This window comes from Mrakia frigida, assembly GCF_051309035.1.
Source record: "Mrakia frigida strain ATCC 22029 unplaced genomic scaffold BDY24scaffold_6, whole genome shotgun sequence".
Taxonomy (NCBI): Eukaryota; Fungi; Basidiomycota; class Tremellomycetes; order Cystofilobasidiales; family Mrakiaceae; genus Mrakia; species Mrakia frigida.
This window is the reverse complement of record NW_027481275.1, coordinates 139,750-151,506: the sequence shown is the minus strand read 5'-3', so window position 1 is coordinate 151,506 and position 11,757 is coordinate 139,750. Positions and strand designations below refer to the sequence as shown.

Genomic DNA, 11,757 nt, shown 5'->3' with positions numbered 1-11,757 from the left:
TCAGAACCATAGCTCTCGCTAACAGTATCTCGGACGAAGAAGAAGACGCCATGGATGAAGCTGCATCACTGCTGAGAACCGCAAACTCGGATCACCTCCTCCTCCATCCTCTCCCAGTCTCCAAGAACCTTGCCATACGCCTCAAACTTGGCATGATCAGGCTCAGCGACGAGCTTCATTCCTTGGTCTGTCGTCGAACCATGAAGACTTCCGGTTTTGGCTTGATTTACGAGGTCGTCGAAGTCGATCTCCGGCGAAGTTTGCTTTTTGAAGGACCACTGCAGGAAGAAAACGAGACGAGTCAGCGCTCGTTCACGAACTAAAGAGAAACAGTTATTCAGACGAACCGCTGCTCGATAAGAAGCTCCGATAGCGCAGCCTTGAGCTGACCCCGAGGCGACGAAAACAGGGCAGCCTGAGAGAAGAAGCGCGACGCGTTGTCAGTTTCGGTTTCGAATGCAGCGCTTCGAAAGGTACACGACTCACCTAGAATGTCGGATAGAAGACTCGTGATGACGGGGCTGGAAAGATGAAGAGAACTCCTGATCAGTCAAGACTAAGACGCGCGCGTCCGAACGAACCAAACTCGACTCACTTGACCGATCCTCCTCCTGCGACGAAGACCCTCTTCAGCCTACCACCCAAAGCTCCACCCTCTCCTCCCAGTACTCCTTTCACCCTCGCCTTGAAGCTCAAGAACTGAGACTCTACTCCTCTTCGGATGCACTCCATCTTCTCCGCGTCCGACAGCTCCTCCGCCCCTCCCTCCAGCCTCTTCCCTGCCCGGAAGATGTGAGTCCCATGAACCGCTGGAGGAATAATTTCGGGCTTGTCGAAGTTGAAGGTGGTGAGGGAGGAGGAGGTAGGAAGAGGAGTGGCGAGGATGGCTGCGTTGAACTCGTCCCATGATCCAGAGGCGAATTCGTTTCGAAGGCGTTCACGACTGAGGGGATGAGAAAGGTATGGATTGTGGGTCAGTGAAGATCAGGGAAAAGAAGGTGTCATCGAAGATACTTACGGTAAGGATCCGTTCTTGTAGCAGAGCCTGAAGACAAAGTGAACGAGAGGTCGTCAGTTTCGCCGCGTCAAGTTCGTGGAGATTACTGACATGGCCATATAGCGACGAGATCCATCGGGAGAGTCACCAGCAGGGTGAGAGAAGACGTGGAAGTTGGGGGAGGGTTGATAATGGTTCTATGGAAGGGTGACGAGTGTCAGTTGTGCGGACGCGTCAAGATTCCGTCTCCTTCACTCACCGAAGCAAGCAGAACAGTATCGGAGGTCCCCAATGAGATGATAGCGTCACCGCTGGTAGAAAGAGATCAGAAATAACGAGAGAAGAAGAAGGAGCGGGGAGGGGGAGGAAGGTGTCAGAACGGTAAGACGAAGGGCAGAGAGGGAAGAAGGCTGGCACTCACGGATTGAGAGAAAAGCTGAGAAGCGTACTCGGGTTATCTCCAGTGAAAGGAGCGACGCAGCAGTTCTTGTCGAATCCGTATCGGTCGACAAAGTACTGTCCGATGTGCCCAACGACGCGAGAGGGATCGAGCTCGACCTTTCCGAGTTTGGCGAGGAGTTCGGTTGGCGAAGCAGACCGAGAAGCTGCTGAGCAGAGGGTGGAGTTGAAGGTCCGAGAGGGGATACTGCGAGGTAAAGGTGCGAGTCTCGATCAGTATCTGGACAAAGAGAGAAGCGAGATAGCGAGAACAAGAAACGAAGAGCTGTCGTATGTACTCGAAGAGATCCATCCCACAAGCGTCCGACTCGTCGATTCCCTTCACCTCCCCGTCGAGACAGAGCATCGTAGCCAACCAACTGCTCACGATACCAACTCGAGACGTATTCTCCCACACGTCTTTCTGTTGCTTGACGACTTTGAGAACCTGAGGACCTGTGAAACGCTCGTGGGCTTTGGATCCCGTCCTCTGAGCCATCTCCTCCCTCCCACCTGGGAGAGCAAATTCGAGCTCCAGACATTCGGTAGTGGTCGAGCTGTCCTGCCAGTTGCTGACGAGAGGGGAAGAGAAGGCATCGAGCACTTGAGGGGCGAGAGGGAGGAGCGGGGAGAGGTGCGAGGGAGAGAGAATGGTGGGAGCGAGATGGGAGAAGAGAACGAGAGCGTGTTGTTGGCCTGCTCCACTGACGGCGGAGACTTTCCAGAAGGGGAAGTCACTGATAGAAGGTGAGAATCGGACGAGAGGAAAGGAAGAGGTTAGTTTCGGAACGAACGCGAAGTCGGAGGGAAGAGAGGACGAGCTCACCTCTTCTTCAACTTTTCCATCAAAAGGTCAAGAGCTTCGATGTACATCTCGACAGGAGCGTTTACTACGCCTCCAGGTCCAAGAAGAACTCCAGACTTCGTCCTTCAAGCAAGAGAAAGAGGGGGGAGATCGTCAGCTCGAGCGTCGACGAGTTGTCCTTCTTCGCAGAGGAGATGTTTCCGAGCTCACCCAAATCTAGGGATCTCTGCACTGAAGTCTACCTTCGCTTCAGCTACCACCTGAAGGGACTCGTTAACAGCTACGACTTTGAGAGCTTGCGTTGAGCAATCTGAATGGCCGCAAAAAGAACGAACCGGTCAAAAGAAGGGAAGGTCAGCTCGATGTTTTTTCAGCCCTCGTCCGTCCTTCAGAGACGCACCGAATCCCAAGAAGAGTCTTCCCTCAACCTCTTCAGGATGTACGAAGTAGCTCTTGTCCCTTCTGAGGGGAGGCGCTCCGGCGAGGCGAGCGAGGGGAGTGTTGAGGGGATGTCTTCCAGGAAAGAGCGAGGAAGAACGAGGTGAAACGAGGGGAGGAGCGTTCGAGGTCATTTTGCTGGTTCAGCTTGAGCTTGATGATCGTGGTTGTGGTTGGGAGAGAAGAAAGGGGAAGCGACCAAGAAACTGCTGTCGGCCGTTCGTCGTATTTTGTAGAAGGGGGGGGAAGGAGAAGATGGTCGTTTGGAGGAAGGAAGGAGAACGAGGGCGAGCTTGGAGAAACCGCCGACCGGAGCCGCGATCTTCCTGCGAGGAGACTTTTTTCGCTTGCTCGACTTTTCAGTCGAAAAATGTAGCTGCGAAGCAATCTATAGCACGTTTACATGATCAAATATTCTCGCCCCAAAGCTTCGGTCCTAGCCCTTCCAGCCCTCGTCCAACAACGACAACCTTCCCCTCTCCTCCTCCCTCCTTCTCGCCGCTCTTGATCTCCTCGACTTCGTAAACACCTCTCACTCCCTGAATTACCCATCCTCGTATCCGATCCTCCTCCCCGCCGTCCTCCGAGTTCCAAACGATTCCCTTCAACCGCAGGACTTCCGGAATCGCTCTCGTCTCGTCCGACGACGCGTCTGGGAAAAGGGTTTCCGGAGCCCAGAGCAGGACCTGGATGTTCTTCAGGAAGAGGGCAAACTGCTCCGGGGACAGAGAGGGTAGAGGTGTGAGGAGGGTGGAGATGCTGGAGTGCTGAGGTGGGTGAGGGGCGTGAGGAGCGTGAGGTGGGTGAGATTCGTGGGGAGGTGAGGAGGAAGAAGACGAGGTTGTCGGAGGGAGAGAAGGGACGAGAGGGTTGGAGTTTGGGTTCGGGGAGTAGGCCTTGAGGTCCAAGATCTTGGAAAGGTCGATGACGGAGCGGCTGGTTTTGTGGAGGGGAGCGTGTGAGTTGATGGACCTTCGAAGGTGAACGTTGAGAAAGGAAGAGGGAAGGTCAGACGCGGCCACATTTTAGCGAGCAAGAGGAGGAAGTACGGACTTGATGGCCGATTCAGTCTCGATGATCAGTTCCGGAGAGGCATCGTCGATCTTGTTGAGGAGGAGGACGTCCGCACAAGCGATTTGTCTGGGTAAAAAAAAAGAGCGACGGGGAGGTTGTCAGAAAAAGTGGAACGACGACGACGAGAGGTGAAAATCTGGTAGGTTACTTCTCCCATTCGGTAGGCTCTCCTTCCACCTCTGGGTTCTCCTTCATTTGCTGCAAAAACGAACATAAGGAGGTGAGATGAGCTTGAAATCGAGAAGTTCGACCGGCTCGTCGCGACGTGTGCTCCCTCTCCTCCTTCTCCCCTGCAAAACTCACCTTCAATCCCCACATCCCATCGACCATGGTGACCACTCCGTCCAGCCTGACATCCGCGTCCCACTCTTCGTTCCTCCAGAAAGTCTCAGCGATGGGTCCAGGATCAGCGAGACCTGTCGTCTCGAGAATGATGTAGTCGAACGCTCCGCGTTGAGCGACCATTTCCTGAATGGCAGCGAAACCGTCGTCTCGAGAGGAGCAGCAGAGGCAGCCGTTGGGAAGAGTGAGGAGGGGAGTAGTGGTAGCGCCAGTAGGAGATTGAATGGAGATAGCTCGAGCTGAGAGAGGAGGGAGGGAAGGAGAAGTTGGTGAGCTCGAGCTCGAAAAGAAGGAGAGGAAGAGAAGAGTCAAGAGGCGAACCTTCGATATCTGCTGTATCGGAGAACTCTGGGGAACGAAAAGATGGCAAATGGAGTATGATCAGCTCCAGAACGGGATCATGGAAGCGAGCTAGCCTAGAGGGGGAGGTCAAGCTCACCGTTCATGATGACCGCGATCCTTCGACCATGCTCCTCGTTCAAGATGTACCTTCAAGAGAGAGCAGGTAAGCTCGAGCCTCTTCTCCAAATATGATCTAAGAACTCACTGGATCAAGGTGCTCTTTCCAGCACCGAGGTAGCCTGTGAGCAACGTGAGGGGGACCTTCGCTCCTACGAGAACTCTGGGAGGGGAGGGGAGGAGAGGGAGGAGGAGAAAGCTCTGTCGGGTCGGTGGGCTGAAGAGCAAGTCAGAGAACCAAAGGAGAGCTGAGACTTACGGTGGCATGTCATCATCTGAATCTGAGGAGCTCATGTTGAAGTTTTGGAGGGTGAGTGTTAGAGGAAAACTCAAGAAAGTGGGTTGAGCTTTCGAGGGAGGGAAGGGAAGGTCGTTGAGCTCGCTCATGCCCGCCAAAGGCGTCACCTTCCTCTCTTGAAGCGCTTCTTTTTTCTTCTTCCTCTCCTCTCCACCAACCATCACCCTCTCTGACAAGACTATTATGTCTCCAGCTCCAACTTCCTCAGCAACAGATGGACTCCCAATCCTCTCGTACAGGCAGCTCAGCGATCCCAACACCAGACCCGCTTTCCTCTCCACTCTCCAACACACCCTTTCGTCCGTGGGATTTTTTTACCTCGTAGACTTCGAGGAAGCTGTTCCAACCGAGCTCTTCCTGGAGATGGGAAGGAACGCTAAACGGTTCTTTGACTTACCGCTCGAAACAAGGTCAGTAGGACTCCCAGGGGAGGTCGAGCAGCATGTGAGATGACTCGAACGAGCGGACTCGCCTTCCCTCCCCTCCCGTTTGCCAGGCTGCTTATAGACCAGTCGAACTCGCCTCATTTTCGAGGATACTCGACCTTCAAGACGGAGACGACGTTCGGAAAGAGTGATCTCAGAGATCAGGTCAGTCCATTCTGGACGAATGCCCATCGCCGTTCCGTCGAGCTCACTCTTGCTTCCCTGCTTGTCGTAGATCGACCTAGGACCCGAGAGACCTCCTCATCCCAACGCCTCATCTACATCTCCTCTGTTCCTCAATCTCCAAGGACCGAATCAGTGGCTTCCCGATGAAATTCTACCCGGTTTCAGTGAGTCGTCTCTTCCACGCGTCGTTCTCTATTCCGTTGTTCGACATCTGCTTCCAGGACCCAACTCTGACCTCCCAATCACTTCATTTTGTATCAGAGGAAAACACCATCTCCTACCACACTCATCTCCTTACTCTCTCCCTCATCTTAACTCGAGCCATCGCCGAAACCCTCCTCCCTCCCTCCTCATCCTCATCCGCCTCCGACCTCATCGAATCCTCAGTCATGGACGTCTTCTCCCCTCAACCTCACGCCAGAATGAAGATCGTTCGATACCCCTGCGTTGGGAAAGGGTCGAGCATCGACGGAGAGGAAGCGAAGCCGAAAGAGGGAGAGTTTGGCGTTGGAGCTCATCGAGATGGAGGAGGGTTGACGATCTTGCAGCAGGATGATATTGGTGGATTGCAGGTGCAGAGGTGAGTGGAAAAATCTCTTTTCCTAGAGGAAGACGAAGGGAGGACACGAGGTAGAGGGGGAGTGCTCGCACGAAACTGACTCCCGATTCGACGCGTCGTGCTCATCTTTCGTTTGTTTCGTTTCATTCCAGATGGGATGGAACCTGGATCGACGCTCCTCCTCTCCCCGTTCTTTCCTTCGTCTGCAACATCGGTCAACAACTCACCCACCTCTCCTCTAACGTATACCCTTCAACAACCCATCGGTTCGTTCTCCCGTCTCCTCTCCTCTCGTCCCTCTTTCTGACTCCCCTTCCCTTCGTCTCCGCTCAGCGTTCTACCAAATCACAACCCTCTCTCCCTCTCACGCTTCTCCATCCCTTTCTTTCTCTCCCCGGACCTTGAGAAACGCGTCGTCCCCCTACCTCTTTCCTCCATCCCTTGGGCTGCAGAGCGGGCGGGTTCGAAGGAGGTCGTGAGCGAGATCCGGAACGGAGATCTGACGGTGGAGGAGCAGGAGACGTACGGGGTGAGTAGCTGGAGAGGGACGAGCAGGAGCCATAGGCATGTGATGGAGAGGTGGTACCCCGAGGAGCAGAGGAGGAGGGACGAAGGGAAATGAGGGTGAGGCGGAGTTTGGTTGTATAGTAGGTCCTTGAACGTTGTATCAAAAGATATGGTCTTTTCGTCTGAGTGTGGTAGCTCGAACAACGATGGGAGGAAGCTTTCAACGGGAAGAGACATCGACGTCTTCTCTTGCTCGTCGAAAAGAAAGGACGGAAGCAGGACCTGCATGGATCTCGCTCCCAGAGTAGATAGGCTAAAAACACATCCCATCATCCCTTCTCCCTCCCCTACTAGCGTAGACGTTTCTCCGAGAAGAATTTCTGGGGGAGGCGAGACGACGACGAAACGAGGAAGAAGAGTCAGCTCGAAGTACTTCGACGCGTCTCTCCTTCGAAAGAAGCGAGAGCCAGCGAGAGGAGTCCAAGAAGAAAGAACAATGAGTTCGAGGACTCACCTTCAGCGTCTTCGTCTGCCAGTAACACGTCGCGATGATCACCAGGATCTGAAGCGCACTCCACCACACGGCTCGCGAGTTGGTGACTTCGGAAAGGTCTCTGAACATGGCTTCAGTCTGGGAGGAATGAAGCGGCAGGAGGAAAGAGAGAAAAGATGAGAGACAAAGAGTCAGCCCGAGGAAGCTTGGAAGGGGAAGTGCTGGAGAGTTGACGGGAGGGGAGGAGAGTCGAACGACGAGGAGAACGAACCTCTCTCTGGAACTGCTGCTCCTGACGAATTGAAGCCACCTTTTTGTTGAGGTCTGCGATCTTGGAAGCTAGGTCGGAGAGATGTTCACGATCGCCTCTGTTCGGTAGGTAAGAAAGGGGAGAGAAGATGGTGAGCTCGGGACAGGACGACGAGGACGCGGTGAAACGAGGGAGGAAGAAGACGAAAGAACGAACTCTGCATCGTGCCGTGATGATCCGACAGCCAAGTCGAGGTACCTGTGCGTTGGAAGAGAAACAAAGAGACGAGATCGTCAGCGTTCAAGAGAATTTGTGTTCGAGATCGTTTCGAGGGAGAAAAGGAAGGAGGGAGATGAAAGGAGGAGGAGACTGACATCTTGACGTGAGATCCTTCCAGCCAAGTTCCAGTCTTGTTGGTTTGCAGACATATCTTATGGTCTCCACTACAACGGCGAAAACAGAGATCAGCTCGCGAGATGGTCGAAGAAGGGCGGTGGGAGAGAAGCAGAGAGGGAAGGAGGGAAGGAGAGTTGAGCTCACGCTTCGTGCGACGTAAACGTGAATTTTCCATCTGAAGGACCTCGAGTGTTGACGACTGTATGACTAGTCTCGACTTCCTACTCGTATCAAGCCATACCCGAGATTATGAAGTCAGATCTTTGCTCTGTCGAGGGAAGCCCAAGCTGTTGAGAGGGACGTGTGATGAGCTGTCTTGTCGAATGAACTCACGAGAACGGTGACCTGAATCCCCACGTCGTTGTTCGCTTGGAAATCCTGGACCATCTCGGACCATTCCAGAGCAGCGTAGTGTCCTGAAGAAAGCGAGAAAGCGAGATGATGAGTTTGAGGGAAGCGAGGAGGAGAGGAAGGGAAGGAGGAGGACGAGATTCACGAACCTTCGACGATCGTGTCCACCGGGAGCTCCTCCATGAAGCATTTCTGCTCGTTCGCGTCCAGATAGAAGTGGAGAGCCTGAGTTAAAGGTAGGAGAAGGAGAAGAAGGACCGAAGGAAGAGTGGAGCGCATTCTGGCGAGTCGTCGTTGAGGGCAACATCTCGAGCTCATCGACTTGGCCGCTCCTTGAAAGCAAAGGGAAGGAGAAGGAGCGAAGAAGCTGACTCTCAACCACGACAATCAACTACACAGACTCGTTCGATTTCTCTTCCAGCATCCTCGTCGCATCACTCTCCTGGTGTGTATAATCTTCTCCGTCCAAATCCATCGCTTCTGCCTTCGTGGTAGCCTCAGGGAGAGAGGAAGGAATCTTGTTGGGTCGCTTCTCCTTCCCCCTCCCTTCTTCCTCGTTTTGCCCCTCTATACTACGCTTTCTTTGCCACTACCCTCTTTCCCTGTATCGAAGAAGTCTCGATCCATCGTCCGACGTTAAACAAGAACAGGAGAGAAGGCATGAGCTTGTCTGGGAGGGAGGGCCCGTTGAGCTCGTCTCCCACCTCCTTCCTTTCCTTTCCTCCTTTCCCATCTCGTCCTTGTCCTCGCAGGATCGGTTCAGGGCTTGCCGAAGTCGCTTGCAGATAACGACCGTCTTTACTTTGTACCATCCTAGTTTAGATCTTCTCGAATGCTGTTGAACCCTCTTTTCTTCTCCCTCGAACTGTCCTCTCCTCCTCCCTCCACCGCCTCTCGTCTCTGTGGCAGAAATGAAGCAGATGCTGACTCCTCTTCTTCTTCTTCTTCATTGGCAGATACAATAGCATCTTCCTCTCTCTAGGGACATCTCTTTTCCCTGTTTCCTTTCCTTTCATAGCTTTCTTCTATCTCGATGTCGTGAGCTCGCCTCTCCTTCCTCAGCCCTCCTTCTCCTCGCACCTCGACTGACCTCCCTCTCCCCTCCCTTCCCTTTTCTTCCAAGGTGTATCTTCTATAAGTTCAAAAGTCAAAAGACGGAATCCCGTCTTCCTATCGATGGAACTGGTATCTCTGTCTTCGAGCTCAAGAAGGAGATCATCCTCGCCAATCACATGGGTGAGGGAAAGGACTTTGATCTCGGTCTCTTCGAAGCTGCTGGAAACGAGGAAGGTAAACATGAGCTCCCTCTTCGCTGTACCTACGAGCTCCTCTTCGTTCGCTGACTGACTCGAACCTCTTCGTTTCTCACAGAGTACAAGGACGACTCGTTCGTGATTCCTCGTTCGACCTCGGTCGTCGCTCGTCGTCTTCCTCCAGCCCGACCTGGAAAGGGAACTGCCGCCATCTACGTAGCTGGAGTGAACGATGGGTCGAGAGCTGCTGCTGCTGCGAAGGGTGGGGCTGGAGGAGGGGGAGCGAAGAGTGCAGGGTTTGGAGGGCAGAGGTCGACGGGATTCAACACTGGGGTTCATATGCAGAAGAGATTTGATGCGAAGGAAGAAGTGAGTTTTGATTCAACTTTTCTTTCCCCAGAGTTGAAACATAGAGAGGATAAGAGCATAGCTGTGCGGTCGAAGTGTCGTCGTCGCGTCGTCTCGTACTGATCCGCTCCTCCGCGCCCTTCTCGTTCGTTCTTCTTTTCTCCCACCCTCGTAGGCTCCTGCTCCCATCGCTGGACCTTCTGCCGTAGGAGGAGACGAGGAGACTGCCAAGATTGAAGCCATGTTCAAAGCTCAGAACGACTACTGGTCCGAGACGAAGGAGACGATGTCGCAGTGCGTTTTTCTTTCTCTTCCCGCCTCTGTTCGCAGTCCTCGTGCTCTTGCTGACCTTATTTCCGTTATGTTGTCTTCTCTCAGTGCTACGCCGATCTTCAGCAGTCGAGGAGGACGAGGAGGAGCTCGAGGAGGAGCCACCGCCGGAGGAGCGTCGTCGGGTCGAGGAGGTTTCCAGCAAGTCGTCGAACCCTACGTCTCGGACAAGCCTCTCCCTCCGGGTTATATCTGTTATCGATGTGGACAACGAGGTCAGTCCCTAGACATCTAGAAGGTCTTCCAAACTTTCGAACTGACGCATCGTGGCCTTCCTCTCCTTTCTCTCCTCCAGGACATTGGATCCAGAACTGCCCTACGAACGACGACAAGGAGTTCGACAACCGACCTCGTTTCAAGCGAACTACCGGTATCCCTCGAAGTTTCCTCAAGACGGTCGATGCGAGTGCCGCCGAAGGAGCAGCCGGAGGAATCATGATCACGCCGGAAGGAGGTTTTGTCGTTGCTGAACCTGACTCGTGAGTCCAGCCTTGTGTTCTCCTTTCATCGCCCTCGATCTCACCGCTAACTGACACTCCATCTCCTGTTCGTCCTCCTCGAACAGTGCTGCCTGGGAGAAACAACGAGCCAAACCCAAGATCGTCACCGAATCGGAAGTTCGAGAATCTCCTCCCTCCGACTCCACCCTCGCCTGCCCCCTCTGCACCAAACTCTTCAACCAAGCCGTTCAAACTCCTTGCTGCTCGACCAACTACTGCGAGGAGTGCATTCAAGCTCATCTGCTCGAGCACGACTTCGTTTGTCCCAAGTGCGACGAGAAGATCGGGTCGTTGGATCGGTTGGTGGAGAATGGAGTGATGAGGGAGAGGGTGGAGAGGTTCATTGCAGACGAAATTGAGAGGAGGAAGTTCGAGGAGGAGGGAGACGTGAAGGTTCGTACGATTCCCTCGTTTTCGGAGGGAGGGGGGAGGAGGACGAGAGGACGCGTCGCTGACTCTCCTTCCCACTTTCTTTCCTCTCCCTTTCCCCTCCATCGATTGACTCTCTACTACTGACAGCCGGCAGTTTCCGAAGAACCCAAAGAAGCCTCCCCGCCTCCAGCACCCAAGATACCCACTGGACCAGCTGCCGACGCCGCCGCCGCTCTCGCCCAACAACAACAGCAGGAAGCTCTCTACCAACACCACATCCAGACCTACGGAGACCCTCAAGCCATCCAGAACTCGATCCAGCAGATCATGATGATGCTTTCGAACCCTAATCTTCGTGAGTCTTTGCCTCCTCCTCTCGTTCTCCTTCGTTCGTTTTCTGACGCGTCTTCTTCGCTCTCTCCCCTTTCGTCTCTTCCTCAGCTCCTCCCGCTCGAATGCAACTCACCCACAACCTCCAGAACCTCCAGCAACAGCTCGCCATCGCCGTCAACGCGGGGATGATGATGGGAGCCGCTTTCGGGAATCAACAGCAGCAACAGTTCGGTCAGCAACAGCAGCAGTTCAACGGCCAACAACAACAACAGTTCAACCCTCACCAGCAGCAGCAGCAGCAGCAGTTCGGGATACAACAGCAGAACGGGAACGGACGATCACCAGGGATGTCGAACGCTCGTCCCGTCTTGACGGCAGAGCAGCAGGCGAACGAGAGGTTGTTGGTGAACGGGAGGAGGAGAGGGTTGAAGAGGGAGGCTCCTCCTGCGCCGTCGGAGGCTGGGTCGAATAAGCAGCAGAGGTTTTGAGAGGGTTAGATATACTAGTCTAGCTACACTTCGTTGTTTCTTTCTCGACGCTTTTCCCTTCGTTTCGGTTGACGTTTCGAGTTGCTTTCGCTCTCCCGCTCTTCCTCTCCTCTTC

The 11,757-nt window shown here is 54.0% G+C and overlaps 5 protein-coding genes across 5 annotated transcripts; 2 read left to right on the top strand and 3 right to left on the bottom strand.

Annotated features, from left to right (window-relative positions):
- Positions 1-591: 591 nt before the first annotated feature.
- On the bottom strand, positions 592-2,551 carry BDY24DRAFT_337338 (xylulokinase; the record flags this gene model as incomplete). The annotated part of the gene is made up of 8 exons (XM_076637281.1): positions 592-943; positions 1,019-1,045; positions 1,109-1,194; positions 1,257-1,308; positions 1,419-1,643; positions 1,735-2,172; positions 2,262-2,363; positions 2,451-2,551. Coding segments are annotated over 8 exons (1,383 nt in total), but the record flags the coding sequence as incomplete, so codon positions are not given.
- Positions 2,552-3,065: 514 nt separating this feature from the next.
- Positions 3,066-4,918, bottom strand: BDY24DRAFT_380378 (GTP-binding protein). Its single transcript, XM_076639163.1, has 8 exons — positions 4,813-4,918; positions 4,642-4,716; positions 4,534-4,583; positions 4,416-4,442; positions 4,056-4,333; positions 3,901-3,950; positions 3,732-3,818; positions 3,066-3,650 (listed from the first exon to the last, which is right to left on the bottom strand). The coding sequence occupies exons 1-8, from the start codon at positions 4,845-4,847 to the stop codon at positions 3,086-3,088; spliced, it is 1,167 nt and encodes a 388-aa protein (XP_076499047.1). The 5' UTR covers positions 4,848-4,918; the 3' UTR covers positions 3,066-3,085.
- A 24-nt stretch (positions 4,919-4,942) lies between these two features.
- On the top strand, positions 4,943-6,735 carry BDY24DRAFT_380374 (isopenicillin N synthase family dioxygenase). Its single transcript, XM_076639162.1, has 6 exons — positions 4,943-5,261; positions 5,348-5,441; positions 5,512-5,626; positions 5,724-6,042; positions 6,174-6,287; positions 6,355-6,735. The coding sequence occupies exons 1-6, from the start codon at positions 5,035-5,037 to the stop codon at positions 6,641-6,643; spliced, it is 1,158 nt and encodes a 385-aa protein (XP_076499046.1). The 5' UTR covers positions 4,943-5,034; the 3' UTR covers positions 6,644-6,735.
- A 3-nt stretch (positions 6,736-6,738) lies between these two features.
- Positions 6,739-8,368, bottom strand: BDY24DRAFT_380372 (emp24/gp25L/p24 family protein). The gene is made up of 8 exons (XM_076639161.1): positions 8,168-8,368; positions 8,001-8,083; positions 7,812-7,888; positions 7,646-7,714; positions 7,488-7,529; positions 7,293-7,389; positions 7,043-7,159; positions 6,739-6,908 (listed from the first exon to the last, which is right to left on the bottom strand). Exons 1-8 carry the CDS (start codon positions 8,334-8,336, stop codon positions 6,879-6,881), a joined length of 684 nt encoding a protein of 227 aa, XP_076499045.1. The 5' UTR covers positions 8,337-8,368; the 3' UTR covers positions 6,739-6,878.
- A 683-nt stretch (positions 8,369-9,051) lies between these two features.
- Positions 9,052-11,642, top strand: BDY24DRAFT_412812 (DWNN domain-containing protein; the record flags this gene model as incomplete). Its single annotated transcript, XM_076643115.1, has 9 exons — positions 9,052-9,056; positions 9,142-9,308; positions 9,390-9,640; positions 9,795-9,913; positions 9,998-10,164; positions 10,245-10,428; positions 10,515-10,842; positions 10,969-11,176; positions 11,263-11,642. The coding sequence occupies 9 exons, from the start codon at positions 9,052-9,054 to the stop codon at positions 11,640-11,642; spliced, it is 1,809 nt and encodes a 602-aa protein (XP_076499044.1).
- Between the last annotated feature and the right edge of the window lie 115 nt (positions 11,643-11,757).